Raw genomic sequence first — 17,532 nt, forward strand, 5'->3', positions numbered from 1 at the left:
GTATGGTAGCGAGTGTGGGCCGATTTAGTATTTTTTTAACGAGACAGATGTGTATTGTTAAGCCTTTAGACAGGCAACCACTTGTAACTCTACTCTGAACATAAATAAGAGTATTCATGCTTTAAAACTGGAGCTGCTCGGACCTTTGTAGGTGCATGTAAAGGTTAAGGATTCAGACTGAGCCACTACCAGGTTAGATAATATTAAAAACTACCCTCAGTCTACAATCTGGCTTTCAATACTTCTACTCTACAATAGTTAATAAAATAAATGAGGCATAGTTACCCTTAACCTCCCGTCAGTGTCTTTAATCAATGCCTGTAAGCACAAGAGCAAGTCAGCGTGTTCATGCAAAGCCCAGAGCAAAGTGTGTACAGAGAGTGCAGCAAGCAAACATTCAGATCAGCTGCACCACCACAAAAGAGCTCCCTTCTCCCAAACATGAAGGAATCCCAGTGCTTATCCCTCAGGGCTCCTACACATTTGCAATCTCAAAATTCAAGAGATTTGGCCTTGATTGATCTATATTATTGATATATTACTCAGTGTTGAGCGTGCTCACAGTAGCAGATCAGTGCAGTCCATCTCAGACGATGGCGTACGACGCTGACGTATGTGCAAGATTTCAGTTTGGTTTTATGCTGAAAATATGGTCATCAAATACCATGTTTCTGCTTCTGAGCTTCTTAACTATAAATCAAGTTTACTTAGAGACACTGCCCATTAAATCCTTGTGTTTCGGAACCGCTGCATATCTATTGCTTGCTTGGTTGCCGTTTCTATATTTCCTGAGATAAATTCCACTTTTACAGTATCTTGTTTACGTAAGAAATTGTGCATTTCGTCAGATTACAACGAAATAGATCATATTGTTTGGTAGCTCAAATCATAAACCAGCAAGTCATTCCAGCTGGGTTTAAATAGCTGATGTTACTGTCACATCCAGACTGTGGAGGTCAGACAGTAGCGGTTTGTTAATGCTATCCCCCCCCCCCCCCCCCTAAAGCCTGCGTCATAACCAATTTCTGCCTGAATAGCTTCCACATTTTCAGGCTTGGTATTACCTAAGGAATGTATTTCACGGTGTAGGAACCTTGCTAACCCGAGGCACAATACAGCAAGCTGTGACAGAGATGGGCCACCAAAAAAAAAAACAGATTTACGAATTCAAATTTTTGGCGCATGGGAGCATTTGCAGAAAAAGCTGACGAAGCTTGGATCCAAACTTCTGTTAGTACTGCTGTCATACCTCCTCGAGTAAAAGCTACACAGAATAATCAACCCGAATCCTCTGGGCACTTCAGAAACCTGCATTCATATAAATAGCCAGATATGCTAAATTATTCAACTTAAAATCCCGCCCAGTGCTGCTCCCTGTAATTGCTCAAATTAACATTTATCATTTAGGAGAAGCGCTGGAGCATCATTAGCTGAAAAGATTCACTGATGATAAAACAGAACTGCAGAGTGACAAACTGAGCTGAGATGAAGCTGCTGCCAGTTGCCCGTCCCTGACTCCCGACCTGCGGCTTCCACAAGATGATCACTCCAACAGCGACAAGGTGAGACTCAAACCCTTACTGAATTTGGGTCAATTTGTATCAACAAATGGGATACAGATTTTCCAGAAGCTTTTGAAAAATTAAAATTCACAGCCAGAAGTAAGCAGGAGCAATCAAGCTCTTCAGCCGTCACATTTCTGTGACGCAACATCAACATCTCCTCCCTTTCGGCACCTTGGTTGAAAAACAAATCAGCACCTCTTCACTGAAGGACAATGCAACAATCAGCGCCGTCTGCTGTAGCCACAGCTGTGCTTTCACTTCGTTATACTCTGAGGGGATGCTATTCTTCACTTGGCTTTTATTCGTACTTACCAGTGTGGCTCTGCCAAAAAACAAAAACGCAATTAAAAGATGGGTTATTAATCTCACGCTAGTGGCACAGAGACAGAATAAAACCGCATCAATTTCAGCCTGCTAATATGCACATAAGAGTGAGAGGTGTGTGAGAGAGAGAGAGAGAGAGAGAGAGAGAGAGAGAGAGAGTGTGTGTTTGTGTGTGCCGGTCTAATTGTCAGTTGTACTCCCCGCTTTTGACTAATGTGTAAGCCACATCTGCTTGCATCCTAGATGCCTCTCTGTCAGCCACGTCCTGCCTGGGCCATCCATCTGTTTCTGGCTGAGCAGCAGAGGGAACGCAAGGAACAATCTGCGCCGCCATCCTGCCCTCTAAACCGCAGGGTCCAAGAACACCATTAGCGGCCCACGTCGATGAAAAGCAAAGCCGCCGTAGGCCGGGAGGTAGACACACAGACGTTTTGCACACAGCACCCCCCCCCTCCCCCGTTCAGAGTTCAACACTTATCAGAAACACCCATGGTTGTAAGCTGCAGGTGGCGAGATGAGCGGTTGCCTCGCGTTGGAGGCGACAGAGTAGAAAATGAAACCCGTCCAAGACAAAGTGACGAGATCCGTGACCTCGAAGAAACCAATCCCAGAGTGCAAGGACCCCACCCTGAGGTGTCAAAGTGACGACTCTCCTCTCTCACTTATTTGAAGATTGTACATTATTATCACATTATATTATTATTATTTTTATGTCATCCTTCAGTGCAAAAGCTGGGACCGCCCTTCTCCGAGCGGTGATCGTCCAATCATAGCTTAGCAACTGTAAGGAGACATGTCAGGCCTGTCAAGCTTTGGATTTCTTCACATGTTGCAACGGTGCACATGGGTCTCGAGTGAGAGAGACACAAGGAAGGGCACAAGGGCGGTGTCTTTTTTCCAAAAACACAAGAGGAAAAGTGTAGTTAAAAGTGTTCTTCTCTCTGCCTACAGTCAAGTCAGTAACCTAGAGTTCATTCAAAAGTCAAGGATCTTATAAATAACTGACTACATTATGTTAGGCTACATTAACTAGCATACCGTCGCTATCAGTGATTAGGCTAATGTTAGCTCTTTGCTGCTATTTATTACACTAAAGCAACTCCAGTTACTCATCCTAAAAGCCTTTTCTCTTTTGTAGCGTTAAAAGTACAAACAAGCTAAGCTAATAGTAGAACTAACTCCCAATAACTAAACCTCTGCACTGACGTATATAAAAAGACTGTTTTTACATCATCAGCTGGTGAGAACAGTGAGTCTTTGCCTGGGTTTAGTTTCAGTGAGTGGGATAAAAACACATAACATAGCCGTCTATCTATAGCTGATCTCATCATCGGCCATTGGTTTGAAATGAGGAGCTGCTCGTGTCTACACTTAACACTCTGAAATCAAAGCGTCATTACAAACTGCACCGTGTGCCGTGTGAGAAACAGAAAGCTTGACAGGAAATTGATTCAAGTGTAAAAGATGGATTTTGGCTGAAATCTAGTCCGTTACAGTGTGTGTCTATGAAGACAACTGTTTGCTTGTAGAGGAGCAGTGGAGAGAAGTGAATCTGTCACTCTGGCCCCCCGTCGGGCTCGTGGGTAAGAGGAGAATAGCCCCCCCCCCCAAAGGCCCCCAGTGGGAAAGAGTGGAATGAGATTTAGTTGACAGTTGAATGTCTCATACTCGTTTAAACAGACGTCCAATAGTGCTTTCTTCTTTGTTCTGTAAAACGTTTCAAATTCAAACAAATGTCAGTTGTTGTGCATGAGCACAACAATATTTTTGTCAAAAATCCACTAACGGTTATATTGTGTGTATGTGTGTGTGTGTGTGTGTGTGTGTGTACAAACCTTGCTGCGTGAGTCGACGTTGAGTAGACACACCCCACAAGCCAACTCCTTGGCATTCTTAATGCCGTGCCTCAAAATACAGGAGGAGAAATCGAGGGAGCTTTCATCAGGCTACACACACAAAAAAGAAAAAAACACAAACTAATTTTACTTCGTGCCGCAGGGCAAAAGGTAGTCATTTCTATTCTTATAACAACAGCAGTCTGCTCACAGTAAACATCTCCGAGCATCATCACCTTTCTCTAAAGACTCAGCTAACAGAACCAGCAGAAACCTCTTTCTTCTGTCATGAAATAAAAGCTCCCCCCATGGTTCAAGTAAACATCAGTTCTCCCTCCTCGAGATACTATGTTTTATCTTCCGCAGTGTGAAAGATAATATTGCAACTCTGCTGGCTCGGTGATTGAGGACAGTCTCCATGTTTCTGCTCTACAGACGGCAGCAGACAGCTGTCTAAATAAATACATCTATACCGTCATCGTCATCTCTTTCCATCAGAACACCGACCTGCCAAATTATTATTTTTTTTGTTGCTAATGGAACGGCAATATTGGATACGCTACCATTTCATAATGTGTTTAAAGTGCTCTATGATCATGTGTATCTGTGTACCTGCACTTGAAGAGTTTAAACATGTCTGGCTGATAATAAAAGGCACTAAAAGCATCTTCAGCACCCGAGTCCGTGTTTTGGGTGCTTTACGGTGTAACCGTCCTGTGCTCTGGAATATTTCTATGTTTTGCGCATCTTACAGCAAGCTTGGCCAGCGACATGAAGCCCATGAGGTTGTTCCACACGCGGCTGATGTCCTTCAGCAGCTGCTGCAGCTTCTCGGAGCACACGGCTGTCGCCTTGATGCCCAGCTCCACGCGCCTGGTGACACGATACACTTCCACCACGCCTGTCAGAGAAAAGACACAAGCGCACATATCACAAAAACCTGTTTTGTTGCTCTTTTTTGTTCCGTTTTCAGGGAGGCACACTGTGTTCAGTCCCTCGCAGCTCATTACATAGCAGAGGAGCACAATGAGGGAACAGGACCTCGTCAGAGCGGGCAGAGATAAGCCATCACACCAGAGCTCCTTTTAATCCCGTCCTCGCTTGTCCTTCAGAGGCCACAAGGTTCTCTAACAGCCTCTTGTTCACACTATACGGTGTGTGTGTGTGTGTGTGTGTGTGTGTGTGTGTGTGTGTGTTGTGATTCCTCACCCAGCAGGTACTCCATGCCCTGAGCAGACTGGATGACCTCGGTGCAGACAGAGGAGCTGCTGATGCCGTTCAGGATGTTGTTGGCTTTGGTGATGACCTTAATGTGGGAAGACAGAAGCCAGCATTATGATGCTGTCTACAAATATACATTTTCATCACAATTATAGCTTCTGCCAAGAATTCTATGTCTTCACCACTTTTTGTAAGATTTTGAGATGTCCCGGTGAAGAAATAACCACAAAGTCTGATTTGACACGGACTAGTTTTGACACCATCGTGATGAGTAGTTTATTGTTACGGATGGTAAAGCCCACTGAGGCTAATTTGTGATAAATAAAATCAAATTGAATCATTTGATTAACATCATGAATTAATAAATATTCCAGCGTGCGGCAGTTTATTTTCAAGTTGTGTTTCCCTCTGACACACATATTCAGGTGTGCAGAAACATTTTAAAGGACTCATTAAAATTAGTTTGAATACAAATCATAAAAAGTGTGTTTGCAGGGGGAAAGGAAATGATTTGTCCCAAAACTTAGGTGATAAGAAAAATGTCCTCAGGTTGAAAAACATTTCAGGAACTCATGGTTATCTTAATTATTCCTTATATTTGTATAATCATTCTCACAATGAAAAATGGCCACGGGACAAGGCCAGAGTTAGGACACAAACAAATACAAACCTCCAAAGCACTCTCCAGACACCTTTGCCACTCGTATGCGTAGCGCTCGCTCTCCTGCAGCAACAGAGCACAAAGTTATCTCAAATGAACACAAAGGCAAGAGAGAGGAACAGGTCTGTATTCTGTAGCCTTAGAGAGTAGAGTATTGTGCTGAAATCTGTTGGTTGATAACCGTTAACGCTGGGAGCTCCTCACCTCCACCTCCCCAGTCAGGTCCTTGTACTTGTCCCTGATAACGGGCAGGGCGGGCTTCTCGCTCAGGGTGTTGGATCGGTCCCTGAAGGGCTGCTCTGGAGCCGGAGACGGGGGACAACGCCCAATCTCCTTGTCGCCCAAACTGTGACTGCGTTTGTGGGAGCCTGAGACAAAGCGAGAACCACAAACTTTGTTTTGTTGTTCTTTATCAGCACAGCAACCTATGGGGATGACTCATGTTGGGGTACGTTTTGTTTGCAATCATTATACTTCCATTGTGTTGCAGCTAGTTCCTCCTGGACAAGGACAGCATGAGTAAATACTTAATTTACGAAAAAAACAATAATTACGTACAAAACAGAGGCACAAATATGCAGCTATGAATTATTCATAGGGACTCAAATCCTGGCAGCATACCACAACAAACATAGGCTATTCCAGTGGGGCTGGCATGCGTGTGTCCAGACACAGGTAATCTATTCCCCCCCCCCCCCAACTTCTCCACCACCCACAGAGACATGCGTCATCCTCCCCACAACCCAGAAGCTCCCCCAGGATCAGATTCCTGTTCCACTGGGCGCAGAGAAAGGGTCTCTTTCTCACACAAATTAAATCCAGCTCCGGGGAGATAAATCTATCGGGCAAATGGGCTTTTATCACGCTGCAGGAAAAGCTGATGAATTATTCCTGGAACATGACACCCGCAAACAGCGGTTAAAAAGAAAATGATCAGCCTCTCGGTGGATACGGTTAATTTGTGCTCATGGATTTGTTGGCCTCTGCTAATCCATCTCACCAGTCACTGCCACCAGAGCAGAGCCGTCATCTCAACACTGCCATCTAATGTCTGACAGCCTTACTGCAGATGTGATGGGCTGAACATGTGGCGGTGGGGTGGGAGACGAGGCTTGAGAAGAGTGTTGCGGCGCCATTTTAGGGCTTAAGGGTGTCGAGTTGGCCAACAGAGTCACAGTCTTAATCAAAAACATGTAGTGTTTGGTCAAACTGTTGACATTAACATCACTGTATCGAGCTGAAACCAATGAGTTAACTATAACAGAACCACGTTAACACTATCTTTCATACATTTTTTTAAATGTGTGCCTTTCTGATTTAAAGCTGCAAGTGATGACTGGTTTCGTTATCAATTATTAATGAACAAATGTTCATTATGTACAATGTAAATGAATGATGAAGACACTTCTATTCCCATCACACACAGCAGGTTCAACATGATGATCGTGACTCACCTTGAACAGACAAGTCAAATGTGGCCAGTTCGTTCTTGATCATCTCCTCGCTGGACTTGACGTTGGTCTGAGCGCTGGCTTTGAGGAAGTCAGACTTGCCAAACTTAGGCTTGTCCCCCTGGAAGGCTCCAAACTCATCGGAGGCCTCGCTTTGGTTGCCCTCGGAGCCGCCCTCCGCAGTGGCGGCTGGCGAGTCGGACTTTTCAGAAACGGTGCTCGCGAAGTCCCCGAAGTCGTCCTCGTCATCCACACCGCCCTGGTCGCCGGGGCCAAAATCAGCGAAGGCTTCGAACTTGTCATCTGTGGACGAGCCGTCCTCGGTGGGAAAGGAGGCCGGGACCTTTGCCGCGGAGCCGCTCGTGATGTTTTCTGTGCTGCCAAGGGTCAGCTCCTTTTTCTGTGCTGGCACTAAAGACGGGCGTGAAGCTCCCTCAAAGCCCTGCGGCTTTCTGACCTCCCCGGGCAGACATTCCTCGCGGTCTGACCAGTCGTAGCTGGACAGGGTGCTGAGGGCCGACGTCCCGAAGGGGTCAAATTTCATGTCGTCTCCTTCTGCAATGACAACACAGACATACCGGTGGTTCCTAGCAATAGCTTAGATGCTGTCATGATAGGAGGTAGATTAATGAGCCTGGATGAGGGACTGAGATTTCTGTTGGATTATCGCTTTCTTATGGATGGTTCAAGTGTTGTATGTCCTCACTTACCTCTAGTGGTGTCAAGCCCCAAGACAGTTTTTGCTTTATTTAGCCAGCTTGTGATATATCAGTCTGACATTTCTGTCTCCAATGAAATATATGTTGTGGTGCTCACGAGATCGAGAATTACACTAAAAACAGAAGCATCTCTTTCTAAAACTAAGAACGAGGGTTTCCCTGGATAATCCACACTATTTGAGCAACTTTCAACCAAAGAAATAATCCCTATGAAAACAGTCCTCTGCGCATTATCCATAAGAATTCATTTACTTCTGTTGAATCTTTGAAATGTCAAAGATATCTAAAAAATGTGCAGATAAAACCTACATGCCTACATCACCATCACTACAGGTTGTTTTGTTATCTGGGAGGACTGACCCTCTGACTCTACTGGCATGTTGTGTAGCATCACCTATGCTGCATCGTCAACAGTGTCGAGAATGAGATGTCTTGTAAAAGGAAACACTCCCCGCCTTTTAAAAGATGTGAAAACAAATTCTGCAATACACAGACAATCACGTACTCCGTAAGTCTGCATATTTACGATGCCGACTTTTTCATTATAGTACTTGTGCCTGACTAATTATTGTTGTTGGAACGGTAACGCATCATCTCGTCCACATTTCTTTAAGTTCTGTTTCATAAATTACCTCGAGAAGCACGGTGAGCAAAAATGTTTTTGATGTCTGAATGTTTTTCTTCCGGGGTCGGAGTGTCAGACAGCTGTCTGTTACGTCATGTGGGTTGCCAGTTTGAGCAAAGGCCACCGAAAACATTATATTTCCCACAATTTAAGCTTCTGCATTTTCCAAATGCACTAGTATTATTCAAACGTATTGTTCGGTTCGTAAGCCTCGTACCGAACGGTTTAATACGAATATGTGTATTGTTACACCCTTAGAAACAAATAATAACCGTAGCTGGGGCGTAATAATGACATTATTAGGAGATGGAACTGTAGTCGGACAGCACTGAAGGCCCAGCGATAAAATGCACGGCCCGCCACTGCTCCCAACATTAATCAGAGTTGATCTCTTTATACTGTACTAAATGAAACCTGAAGGATTTTGCCTCAAGGCTCGAGCAACATCAATAAAACATCTTTCCTGTCATTACATCTGCTATGTTTCTTACATGGTGTTGTGTTGTTCTTCAACACAAATACTAACCGACACACCTTGCACACATTTGTCACAACACTTGAGGATTCACGTCTCTCTGTTTTTCTGACACACACACACACGCACATATTGACCTTGTTGAACGCTTCCTGTTTTGCATGACAGAACCCCTCAGATACAAAAAAGCAATTTGTGAAATTGACAAGGACCTAGTGCTGTAAGCCTCGTGTCATTAGATCACTTTGCGGCTTCTCAAGAAGTGAAAGGAGAAAATAAGACGGTACGCATTTCAGCAATACCAACAGTAATATTTATTACGACAACATGAGTAGAGAGAAAGAGAGAGAGAGAGAGAGAGAGAGGTCACAAAGTACTGTGAAAGCGGTCTATCATTACAAGAGGTTTGTCAAACTAACACTTGTAAAATATTAGATTTCAGTCATTTAGAATACAAGGGCATGCAGAGTCAGGAGAAAAAGGTCGAAAACAAACAGAGAAGGTAAAAACAAAGAGAATCCGAGGATATAGAAGCAGGAACCAGAGTGAGAAGGCACATTCACAGACTCAAATCAGGAATTCTGGGGAGATGACAGACCGTGTTTTACTATTAGGATGTAAAGCAACAGGTGTTTCGGAAAAGATACGAGTACAGAACACTTGCAAAGCCAAGTTGAGAAGATAATTCAAAGAACAAGCTCGAGGCAGGAAGCATTAACCCTTTGAGGACCTGAAGGGGGGAAATTGGTTTGTTTGGAAAGGCTGCAAACAAACTGCATTTTAAGGAGCAGTGAGGACTTAAAAGCCACAGTTTAAGAGGCTGCCATTTATACATTTACAATTATGAAATAAGATTTTAGTCCTGGTGTTTATACTAATAACAACTTAAGAGGTAATCACAATGTCTGCATTAACCTCCTTATCTGCATGTAAAGTGATCTCGTTCAAGCACTCAAAGGGTTACAGAAAACAAAGAGGGTCATTCTTACACCTGACATCCCAGAAAGGGTTTCGATTACATCCAATCACAGATGCAGAAACAGATTTAAAGAGACAGTATCCCTTTTTCTCTTGCTACAGTGATTGTTTGTTAAAGCAGGCTAATGTGCACAAACTCTTATGAACCCCTAAATAATAGCACGTCAGCACTTGAGATAACAATGTTTAGTTTGGAATGTTGACCTAAAATATTTGAATCTCACTAAATACTGTAGGCTACATTTAATTTACATAGTTTGCAAATCACACCAAGATCAAGGAGTCTTTCATAATAAGAGCTCATAGTCCTGTAGTAAAAATACACTATTAAATCTGTATGTATACATTTGTTTCCCTTGATAAAAACAACTTGCAATACTGTTACGCATAAAATGATATCTTGTATTATGTTCTTGTCAATTTCACAAATTGAAAATACAGGCATACTGCAGCAAAAAGCAAGGCAGGAAGGGTAATACTAACGACATCGTGTTCTCAGAGAGCCAGACCGGAGAGCCACACATGATTATTCATGCTGCAATATCACAGAGAACGGTAAAAATAAACAAATAAATAAATAAAATTAGATTCCTGAAAAAAGGAACGCTCACAAGAGAAATACTGTCTCTTTAAGATTACGTACATGTCCAGAAACCCAGTGCAAAGCATGGTGAGGTGCTCGAAACCGCTCGGCCTGCTACACTTTAATTAAACAACAGAGCTCGGATAAATACGGATGAAAGCCTGGGAAAGTGTAAAAGCTTCTTAGGAATGTATCTATTATAAACTGGGCACTGTTATCAGGAGGAGCCTCACTGTTTCACTGCAGCTCCTTGGACTCTTTGTCTGAAACCATCATCTAACTCTATCAGTACAGAGGGGCCAGTTTCATTTCCACCACTGTCCAGAAACTCAAATAAGGCAATGGGGATGTTCGTGTTTATGCTTTCTTCTGATCAGGAAGAGGACTCATCGATTCCTTGGGTGAAATGATATGATACACATGTTGTTTGAGTGATGATTAACTGATAAATTTTAGAAACAACTGCTGTCAATGCAAAAAGTTGAATGCGTGAGTAAAAAAAAGAAAAAAGGTGTCAATGTCGTTGGGTGAATACTTTGTCGACTCTCTCTCAACCCCCAGAAAAAGGGTTCAATAAAAGGTTAAAAAATATAAAACAATGTTTTTTGAGCTGCCGACAACGGTTACACGCCGCCTCGGATTACATCAAAAATGTGATGTTTCTGTGAAACATGAGCCATGGCATGGAAGGTGATACGCTCGATGAATAAATGATGAGCACTGGAGAGGGAAGGAGAGGGAACGCTGACATGAACATTTCCTGATTAGAACCGAAACTGGGTTGATTTCCTTTTAATCAAACCATGTGTGCATGTGTGTGTGTGTGTGTGTGTGTGTGCGTGCGTGTCCTTCGAATGTCCTGGGAACTATGCAATCTACTTCACACTATTGCCAAGAACACCAAAGGACGTGCAATGTCAAAGCTGGTGCAATTTGGATTGAATTTACCTTCAATGTTAATAAACTTAGAATAAACAAGCAGCTCTGTCTGTCTGTGGTTCTCGAAGACGCTGCACTAGTTTTATGTAAACTCATGGACGTGAGGTAGGGGGAGGAAAAGCCGACGTGCTATTCTTGAAACATCTCATAATTAAGAGGGCAATTTGATCCAAATAACACTGCATGGTAGGTCTGAAATACTGCAGAGTAATACAAAAGCGGATGTACATAAAGACGCAAAAAACATGCACTCGCACTGATATAACTGGCCCAAAAATTGTTTTGCATCCAGCTATGATGCACTTAACATCTCAGCTGCTTCTGTGGCACAGTGCTATATATATATATATATAAAAATATCTTGTTTCCTGTTTCTTATTTAAAGGAGCTGTATTTAACATTCTGAACATTACCATAGCATCAAACAACTATTTGCTATGTAAAGACATAGTGGAGTAATGTCAACCTGAGCAGAGAATGAAGTCGCTCTCCCTCTCTGTGTAGTGCTGTAAGCGGTGAGCTTGGGGGTTGGGGTTGTGTACGCTGTGTACCGGTTGAGAGCCGTTGGAAGGCAATCAAAATGCTCCCAATCTCGGATCTTGCACATTTAAGGAAACATTCTAAGGAATCTATTTTCAGCTCGTCAATAAACAAGACGATTGTCACCGTAACAATATCCTGTATTAAATTCAACCACTCGGTTAGCGTTGCACGACACGTCGACAGCACACTCGTAAAGTTCGGCCTGCGGAGACAAAAGGTACGCTGAAGGGAAGCTGCAGTGTGGACACAACACATCGGGAGCTTATCCGAGTCACACAGACCTCGTCTCTGAACTATGACTGCAAACACATCAGAACGAGGCATCCACCATTTGTAAATAAATAAGAAATGTGGGCCAGGAACTTTCTGTCATTACAACAGTAATATATGCATGGAGGGACCGGAGGGAGGAGAAAGGAATATGGAAATAAAAAGAAAGGGGGAACTAAGGATTCACGTACATAAATAAATAAATAAATAATAAATAAATAAGATTAGATGAATGATGAAATGTAGAATGAAAGAAACGATGCATCTAATCTGATATGTTATTCATGTAGTGTTGCGTCTGTCTTCAGTATTTGAGCATATTCAATTAGGACGTCATTACTTGCCCTTTGACCCCTGTTTGGTGCTCACACGTGGGCACTGAGGAGAAGAGGCCACTACCGGCCTTGGAATTAATACTGTGTGTGACTGGATGGGGCCTCACCAGAGCAATCGCACTAGTTCCTCACCTGTAGCGGGGGGCTGGTGGGCCGAGAGGCCGGGCAAATCCAGAGAGCTGTCCGACATCACATGTTTCAGGTCTCCGCCCATATCCGAGAGCTTCATGTCCAGCTGCACTGAGAGTGCGTCTTCGGAGTCGTCCTTTCCTACGCTGCTCCCCCCGATGGACGGGAGGTCCAGGGACTTGACGGAGGCGGAGTCCTCTTTGGCCTGTTTGAAAGCGGCCACCTTGTCCACCAGAGTCTTTTCCGAAGCCCCGAGCGCTGTGCAGAACTTTGAGGACTGAAAGTCGGCGAAGTCGTCGGTGTCACTCTTGAGCGAAGAGAAGGAGCCACCGCCGCTCTCCTTAGCATCGTCGTAGGCCGGGCCTCCCTCCAGAGACAGCTGCTTGAATACGTCGTACTTGTCTGAGCCCTGCTGAGGTCGCTGCTGAGTGGAGGCCTCCCCTTGGACACCCACGCTGCTGCTCTCGCCTTTAGGCTCCCCGCCGGAGCTGCCAAACGCCATGAAATCTGCAAAGTCGTCCTGAGGCGCTGCCACAGCTCCCCCCGCTGCGGAAGCCTGAGCAGCGTCAGAGGATGAGCCAAAGAGGGTAAAATCCCCAAAATCATCTGCACCTCCCCCTGGAGGTTTGGCTCCACCTGGTAAGAGCACTAGAGGGGGGGGCACAGACACTGAGGGGAACGTGCTGGGTTTTGTCTCTGTGGGGGCAGGAAGAGAGGGAGCTATAGAAGAGAAAAGGTCCAGGTCGGCCATGTTGAGAGGATTTTTGGGCTGAGAAAGAGACACTGCTGGCTGTTGCTGCTGCTGTGGTAGATGTTGAAGAGACTGAGAGGTTGGGAAAGCAGAGGGGAAGGAAGGTTGAAAGATCTTGGCCTGGTCTGAAGGGTCTAATGGAGAGACGCTGTCTGCGGTTTTAAAGTCTGTGAAGCCATCATCAGCGCTGACAGACTTGAAATCGGCAAATCCTTCCCCTGTGAATTAAAAGACAACAATTTAAGATCATTACAAAATATTTATCGTGGCAGAGAGACACAATCGAACACTTACAGCTGCAGCCGCCATGATTCTGTTATATTATAATCCTACAAGAAAGGAAGCGGCTGGGTATTAGTTGGTGAACGTTCACGGTAAACTTCCAGTCCTCCGATCAACAGCACACATCACTGCACAAAAAAAGCTACGTCATCGAGAGACATCCGCACTACCATGCAATGAGCTGTTCACCCTGGAACAGGACATGATGAAGAAATTCTGCAGAAGTAATGTCCATCTTAACAAGTAATATCGTCTCATGTCTGATAATCCCTCAACTTTCTCCCAGTGGAGTAATAGAGGTCAACTTGCTGCCAGCGCCAGTTTTTTAACAAAGTGCAAATTAAATATAGGGACGCACCAAAATAACTTTTTCAGTCCCGATACCGATATTGTTACCTGGGCTTTGGGTATTAGTTTGTATTTTCATGTTTTGCAACAAAAATCTTAAGATTTTCCACAAGATATTCACTTAATTTCCCTGGTAACCCTGAGGGCTGGCTAATACCTGGAACAATCAATACCATCACATAAGGTGCTCATGCAATGGAAACGTTGTGCACTGCTCCAGGAAATAGAACAGACGGGAGATGTTTCTAGTCCACTCAGCTCATTGAACCCTTTGGATCAACTACGAGACATGTCATCGTCTCCACTAGTCCAATATTTTCACAAACAAATGAGAGAACATGTGTACTGTCGGCCGCAGCCTGAAGAAGTGAGTTGAATAGCGAATGAGTGAAGCTCACTTACATGCGTCAGTAAATGCAGAGGGGCAGAGGAACCGTCTTCGAGCAGCTTGTCTGTTACAGTCGCCACCGATTTTGGTTGCAAAACGCATGACTATATAAATTAATGGTACTAATCATTTTACTCTTCGCCAAATGAGCATAGTATAATCTCCTTCAAGGTGTCCGTAATCAGGAATTAATGGACTTTGCAGAGACAACACTGGAATTAGCTCTTACTTAATGGATAGCCGGCAGTCTATCACAAGCCAGTCATTACTCAAACCGTGGTACAATAAGCTGTATGCTTCTTTGGATCATTCTTTCATGTTTAAGGCAATATCAGGCTTTCCTAATGTAAAACAAAATGTAACAAATAAACACATAGATGTAAATTTACTGAATTGTGTTTTAAAACTCAAATAATACATTGTATTAGCAACTTGGTAAGAAGTCTTCATAATTAACAGGAACTACAATTTGAGTGTAAATCTCTTACAGCAACAAATTGGTCAAATGTTATACAGGAATTACAATTGCAGTATATAATGTATAGTATATAAACATAGACTTGAATTGAATAGAATAGATACCCCGATATCGGCATCGGTCCATCCCGAATTAAAGCTGCACTAGTTACATTTGGCTTGTTTTTGGGTATTCTAGCAAGTTATGTAACCTTTGAGACTGAGATGTCAACATGGTTTGGAGAAGATAGATTTGACTTTAAAATCTAGGAAACCACCATTAGTACAGTTTATTCCTATTAGATACGTTGCAAAGGTTTTAGGCGGTTGCGACTGCCTTAACCTGGGTAACAATATAATTGTAGGTTGTTTTACTATTTGGTTGACAAAACAGTATAAATGTAATTGAAACTAAATATTGCTTGTTAAGATGGGTTTTGTCTGCAATGACAAAGCTCCATATATGCTATAAAAAGAGCAGCAGAAACATTCTTGGAACAGAATCTTTTGAAACAATCCGCTGGTATAAAAACCTCAAAGAGAAAGAGTCAGAATGCATTCTTGAGTTTCAGGGGTTGTTAACCCGCTGCTGTATAATATATGCATGGATGGAAACAGAGAATCTGTTCACACCGCTGTTGTGCGGTGGAAAAGAGATAACTAATGGGCTCATTAAGGAGATGGAGCCTGACAATGCCAAGGAAAGGTCACCGCAAAGCATGACTTACTGGAGTTGTAAGAGCTGTCCCCATCGGAAACTGTTCTAATGAAACAGGGATGGGGAAACACACCGGTATCAACACTAAAGACTTGCAAAACAAGACATAGTGTAAAGAATGGCATTAAAATATGGCATTGTAGCGCCCTAACAACTTCACCCAAGTCACGATACAATGTTTAATTAGGAGGGGTTTCACACTAGCGACCGAATCTGAGCCCAAGAGGTCCTCTTTGTCGTTTGGCAAAAAGACCAAAGGATTTATCCTCAGGAATACCCAGACAGGTATTTGTTTCTTAAACTGATTGATTTGCTAATGTGTCTGGAGACTTGAATGTGTGTCTGAGTTTCTTACCGACTGGTTTCTTGTCAGCAGGTTGCTCGAGCTGCCTGAATACGCTGTATTTGTCCCCAACATCTGGATCAGAACAAATAAAGAAGAACGGGTAAAGTATGAACAGAAAATACAACACATTTAACAGGTAGGCAGGTGTTGCCTTAATGCAGTTTGCTAAGACAACCGGTACTCTAAGTTTGTTTAAGGACCACTGAGATTCTAAGAAGTTAAAACGATTTCCATAAAACTGAAGGTGCAATGATTGGAAATAATGTCCAAGACTGAAATTGCAGTACGTAACGTTCAGGGATCAACATTATTTCAGAAGTAGTTAAACGCTATATGGAGCTTGATAGAAAAGGATAATTTGAATCTGAGGAATAGCGGTCGCGCTATTTCCTCAGATTCTGTGTCACGGTGAAATGTGTGGAAACCCAGGTGAGAGATGAGATGTTCTCTGTGTGGCGAAGCTGGCATCGCATCTGAAGATTATATTTCTTTCCCTTCTCTAATCTACTCTCTCTTTTATTCCCAGGTTACCCTGACTGGAGCATTTCACGGAGAGCAGACAGTGACTCGTAACATACCGTGTGAGCTATAGAAGGTACCTGAGGCAGTGGGTGTCGGCTCTGCCGGCTGCTCCACAGACAGCTGCTTGAAAACAGCGTACTTATCAGAGGCCGTGACGGAGGCGGACGAAGAACCAGACACCGGAGTCAGCATGGCAGACGCACTGCAGGGACACAATAGTTACAGTCAGACATCAGGACGAGTGAGGTTCGATAGAACAGTTTAAGCCCCATAAGCTGATTAAACAGCAACGTGTGGTGAGAGAGTGTTTATTAAAAAGCGTTCTTATTCTATGTAGAACTAACCATTATGGTGGCGATGATGAACGCTGTAACTGTGCTTTATTCATGCAAACACTGACACATAACAAGAGTGCTATCTTCATAATTGTGAGAGTCTGTTAGTTTTAATTGGAGTCTGTCCAATTATCACTGCAGTCTGTCTGCATGTTTTAAGAAATGTATTTTTGACTAATTAAACATCTGTGCTGTTTGGGCTCAGCTTACCGGGCCTCTCTGAAGTTCTGTTGCTGCCAACTGACATGCAGCCCAATAGAAAACAGCTCTGTTGCAGTATTTACAACTGTGCTCCATGCTTTCAGTTATTTTTACCTCATCCTGTTTACTACTTGTACCTAGTCTCAAAACAAGTTGAATTTAAAAAGGGAACAGTTTGACATTTTCACCACCAGTAAGTAAATAAGCGTATTTATATGTCAAATCATTCCTTTCAGCAAATATTTAAGTATATTTATATTTACGTCATTGTTTTACTAATTGTCTGTGTGCTTTTATCTGTGCTTACTGTAGGAGTTTTTGCTTGTGCTTATGTTTGTCATGTTTTATTGTTCATTAATGTGCATTGTCCCTTCCATAATGAAAATAAACGTAAATGTATTTGTCTATATGATGACTATTCGTGTTATGTTCGGATGCCTCTGTGAGATACAAAAAACAAAGCTGTACATGTGTAAAAACCTTGCTTTGCATTGAAAGTGTAGCTGATTGGATGAACGCATCACTGGACAAC

At 43.2% G+C, this 17,532-nt stretch overlaps 1 protein-coding gene across 4 annotated transcripts in view; it reads right to left on the bottom strand.

Moving 5' to 3' along the window:
• Positions 1-17,532, bottom strand: part of synrg (synergin, gamma) — a gene marked incomplete at its 5' end in the record, with an annotated part of 33,320 nt that overhangs the window by 2,854 nt on the left and 12,934 nt on the right. For 3 of the 4 annotated variants that reach the window (XM_079166927.1, XM_079166925.1, XM_079166924.1), the window contains 10 exons: positions 3,558-3,596; positions 3,725-3,835; positions 4,477-4,625; positions 4,934-5,030; positions 5,616-5,669; positions 5,811-5,974; positions 7,061-7,612; positions 12,657-13,622; positions 15,952-16,014; positions 16,542-16,666. In XM_079166927.1, coding sequence (XP_079023053.1) covers positions 3,558-3,596; positions 3,725-3,835; positions 4,477-4,625; positions 4,934-5,030; positions 5,616-5,669; positions 5,811-5,974; positions 7,061-7,612; positions 12,657-13,622; positions 15,952-16,014; positions 16,542-16,666 — 2,320 coding nt within the window. The remainder of the gene's footprint in view (positions 1-3,557; positions 3,597-3,724; positions 3,836-4,476; positions 4,626-4,933; positions 5,031-5,615; positions 5,670-5,810; positions 5,975-7,060; positions 7,613-12,656; positions 13,623-15,951; positions 16,015-16,541; positions 16,667-17,532) is intronic. The other variant, XM_079166926.1, reaches the window with a different exon arrangement.

Source organism: Pholis gunnellus, assembly GCF_910591455.1.
Source record: "Pholis gunnellus genome assembly, chromosome: 9".
Classification (NCBI taxonomy): domain Eukaryota; kingdom Metazoa; phylum Chordata; class Actinopteri; order Perciformes; family Pholidae; genus Pholis; species Pholis gunnellus.